Source organism: Octopus bimaculoides, chromosome 19 (genome assembly GCF_001194135.2).
Source record: "Octopus bimaculoides isolate UCB-OBI-ISO-001 chromosome 19, ASM119413v2, whole genome shotgun sequence".
Lineage (NCBI taxonomy): Eukaryota > Metazoa > Mollusca > Cephalopoda > Octopoda > Octopodidae > Octopus > Octopus bimaculoides.
The window spans coordinates 4,253,556-4,257,615 of NC_068999.1; the positions used below are offsets into that span (position 1 = coordinate 4,253,556).

A 4,060-nucleotide genomic window follows, 5' to 3' on the forward strand; every position below is an offset into this window, starting at 1 on the left:
AGAGAAAGAGAGAGGGAGGGAGGGAGAAAGAGAGAGAAAGGGAGACAGAAAGACAGAGAGATACGTATATGCATGTATGTTGTATATTGGGGAGAACATTGCCAATAAATTGGTGCTCTGAACAAAAATACCTTGTGTTATTTATTCAGCCCGAGTTTTGAGTCTCACAATCAATTCCTTGTCGTTCTCCCCCCACCCCACCATAACTGGAGTGTCTGTAATGAAAGAGTGTGTGTGTGCTTGTGTGTGGGAGCGAGCAAGTGTGTGTATAGTATGTACACATGTAACAAGTGTGTGTGTTTGTGGAGAATTTGATGAATTGTAAAGACAAGAAGTTAATTGGTGTGGAAGAGTTAAAAATGAAAAAGTGATAAATGGTAAACACCATCATCATCATCATAACTGCCATCATCGCTTTCATCACTCCACCTGATCGTTATCACCATCAACAACACTCCACCTGTTCATCATCATCATCATCATCTTCACAAACAACAAAAATAACATCAATAACAAGAGAAAAGAATGCGAAAAAGGTTTGGTTAGCAGCATTTTGGTGGAGTCGTTGGTGTTGGCGGTGGTGTGTTGGAAATGGTGGTGTTAGTGGTGTGTTGGTGGGAGAAGAGGGTGATGGTGTGTTGGTGGAGTGTCGGCAGCGGTGTGTGTGTGTGTGAGTGTGGTATGTTGGCAATGGTAATGCATTGGAGGTTAATGTGTTGGAAGGAATGGTATGTTGGAGGTGATGGTCGTGGTGTGTTGGAAGTGTTAGTGGTGGTGTTTGGGAGGTGATGGTGGCAGTGCCATGCTCAATCGTGTCTCTATGGGTTTGTGCAGTGAGTGCAGGGGCCGATGGTGGTTGTGTCAAGACAGGGGTGGGGGTGGAGGCGTGACGCTGCGGGCATTGTGATAGCAGAATGGAGCGCAGTGGCATTGGGCAGGCGGATAAAATGGGGGTGAAATACATACGTAACACCGTACCGTCATGGGACTTCCTGGGGCCATCCCTGGCATCTGAGGAGCTAATATCACATTGGTCAGTATGCCATGCTCATCGACGATCTGCTGTACCATATGACCAGGAGCCACTTGCATAGGCATGGGTAACGGTGGACCACTATTGGAGACCATCCGTACTGTGGCAGGACCTGAAAGTATAACAACAAAACATTAGTAAACAAATTTGAACATTTGGACAATTTAAACAAACCCTTTTTTACAGCTCCCACCAGGGATTGAGTTGGACACTTTATACTTAACCCTTTACGCCAGTGTGACCTGACCCTTGCCTCCACCATCAGCTGGTATTGAACCCAGCTCCTATCACTGACTGAGGGTGACTTTTGACCTTAGTGGTAGGGCTCATGACCTTTACAGGCTCCAAGAGACTGGTGATGAGGCCCTTATTTTGTGCCAAGGTTGGTGAACTTGATGCCTTTAAAAATGTCCGACAACCCTTGTTAAAACATTGCTATTTAAATTAAATCATTGACTGAATTGTCATCAACATCATCATCATCATCACCAACAACATAATGTTTCAGTGGATTATCAGAGATCCAGACGTTAGATAAACCAAAGATTAATTCAAAGTTAGACTCTGGTCTTAAATAATCCATGAATTATCTCAGAAACAACTTCTCAAGTCGTTAGATAATCTAAGGATTATCTCAAATGACCCAATTATTATTTTAGACTCATAAGTTAGATAATCCATGAATTATGACACTTTTGTGTTACAAAATTCCAGGATCATTTAAACCCTGATGTCAGCTAATCCACAGATATCAGGTTGTGATGTCACATAGTCTCAGAATCATCTTAGAAGCCTTAGATTAAAATTTCTTGTTCAAAACATCAAATTAATTTTCAAAAAAAAAAAAAAAATTTTAAATTAACAAAATTTCAATTAATTTTATTAAATCATTTAGTAATTATTTGAAAATTAATTGAGGCCCGCAGAGACTTTGTATAGCCATTGTTGAAGTTGGGGTCAGAAAAGGAACAGACACTAAGATTTCAACCATGACCGTCATTAAGCAAATTAACTTGGAGAAAGTGGTTCTGGATAATTTGTTAATTATTTTTCTATTTTTGGCACTGATGGTGGTAGTGGGGAGGGGATTTTATATTAAACCAATATGTTAGTATTTTTGTAAAAATGTTGTTGCTTTTAGCGTTATGATGTTGCTGAAGACTGAGTCTTTGAAGATGATTGTGAGCGCCGTCTTGGCAATGATGTCTGTTAGTTCTCTGATCCAAGAAATTCTTTAAAATGGAGATAATGTCATGTGTGGGAGTAAAGACAGAGATTTGTCTCTGATGGGATATGAAGAAGAGCAAGTGAGAGGTGCCAAGTGTTAAACGGAAGGGTATATCAGACAATGCAATATATTAGAAACTTTAAGAAGAAAGAAATAGGGAGAAAGTGCAGGGTGTTCAAAAAGTCTCTCCGCAGTAAGTATTTCAATGCAAAATAAATATTTATTGAAAAGAGGGTATAAGACTACAAAAGAATAGATTAGATTTTACAAGACTTGAAAAGCTTCATAAGAGGAGTTGAAAGGCATCTTGGAGTGTCGGGATGAAAAAATTCACTGTGGAGAGACATTTTGAACATCCTGTAGAAACGTTATGAATTGAAAATGAGGCTGACTAGTCACACACACACACACACACATGTGTGTGTGATAAAACTACAAAATATATAAGTACACACACACACACACACACAGAGTATAGTTAGGCACAGTCCTCCCACACTCGCAGACGAAATACATCCCGACTCAATAAACAGTTGCCAACACTTCCATAAAACATTGTCTATGCATACACACACACACACACACACACACGTCTAGTCTGTATCTTGGTTTCCTATTTATCCAAGAACTGTCGTTTGTCTAACAACAGTGGAACTTGGTTAAAGATAGTCTTGTACTAATTTCTGGCTACAGAACTAACTACAAGCTTTAAATAAAGTGTGTGTGTGTGTGTGTGAGTGCATAAGTATGTATGTATATTCATTTGTTTTATGTTCATTTTTTCATGCTAGTATGGGTCAGATGTCCTTCCTGTTGGGAATCCTTAACTTTTTCTCAAGTAGTGTTAATGAAGACATACACACATGTAACAACACTACCCTGTGTATGCGTATGTATGCACACACACACACACAGCACAAACACACATGCACACAGAGTAAGAGGGATAAATTTGGTAAAATGACAGAGTACCACCAGACCAATCTGAAAATCAGGAGTTCAAGACATTCCTGAACACTGCAAATCAGAGCTGTTAAAATATATACAACTGACCAACACTGACTGACCACTGACCCTCAAATATTGCCAGAAATTTAACCACGGCCACAATAACCACATGTCCAAAAATTTCATCTTGATGAAATAATATAATTACTGGACTAAATAGGAAATATCCATGGTGTGAAGTAAGAGGAATTGGTTCGGTCCAAAATTAACTCTTTGGCATTCAGATTTTTTTGGCCAATTTATTGCTTGTTTATCCACATTGTTTAGAAATGACCAGGCATTATCCCGTAGCTTCAGTATTGTGATAATATGATTGTATATTTTTAGAACGGCATTGTAGGGTAGGTGTGAGAGGTTGGATCTGGTCCGAGGTACAAGAAGATGAATATAAGATAGAAAAGAGGTAGAGAACTGGAAAGTGAGGGAGTGCAAGTTCTCGAGTATGCAAGGGGAGAGTAACAGATGATGGTTTGAGGTGGGGACAGAGGTAAATGAACAAAATGCTGAACAAGGGTGAAGGCATGGTCTGTCACGTACGTCACTCCAGGGCCTGGATTATAATGAAGTACTCAATACATGTAACTGGATTTATTAATTTTCGTTTCTTTCATTATGCTGAGATTCCCCAATATAACTACTGAGAGTCTCCTATTATTTGAAAATGCACGAACTATTTGCACTCACCTCGACCTGCCGCCCCCTCCTCCCGTTCCCCCCTGCTTCTCTTTAATAGGGCCTGCACACCAGTCCTCAGTTCAGTTCCATTGTGTATCACCCCATAAAACAAATTT

At 39.8% G+C, this 4,060-nt stretch overlaps 1 protein-coding gene across 1 annotated transcript in view; it reads right to left on the reverse strand.

Moving 5' to 3' along the window:
- Nucleotides 1–4,060, reverse strand: part of LOC106884054 (fibronectin type-III domain-containing protein 3A) — a gene marked incomplete at its 3' end in the record, with an annotated part of 245,776 nt that overhangs the window by 73,468 nt on the left and 168,248 nt on the right. Inside the window, exon 5 of the mRNA XM_052974886.1 lies at nt 979–1,145. Coding sequence (XP_052830846.1) covers nt 979–1,145 — 167 coding nt within the window. The remainder of the gene's footprint in view (nt 1–978; nt 1,146–4,060) is intronic.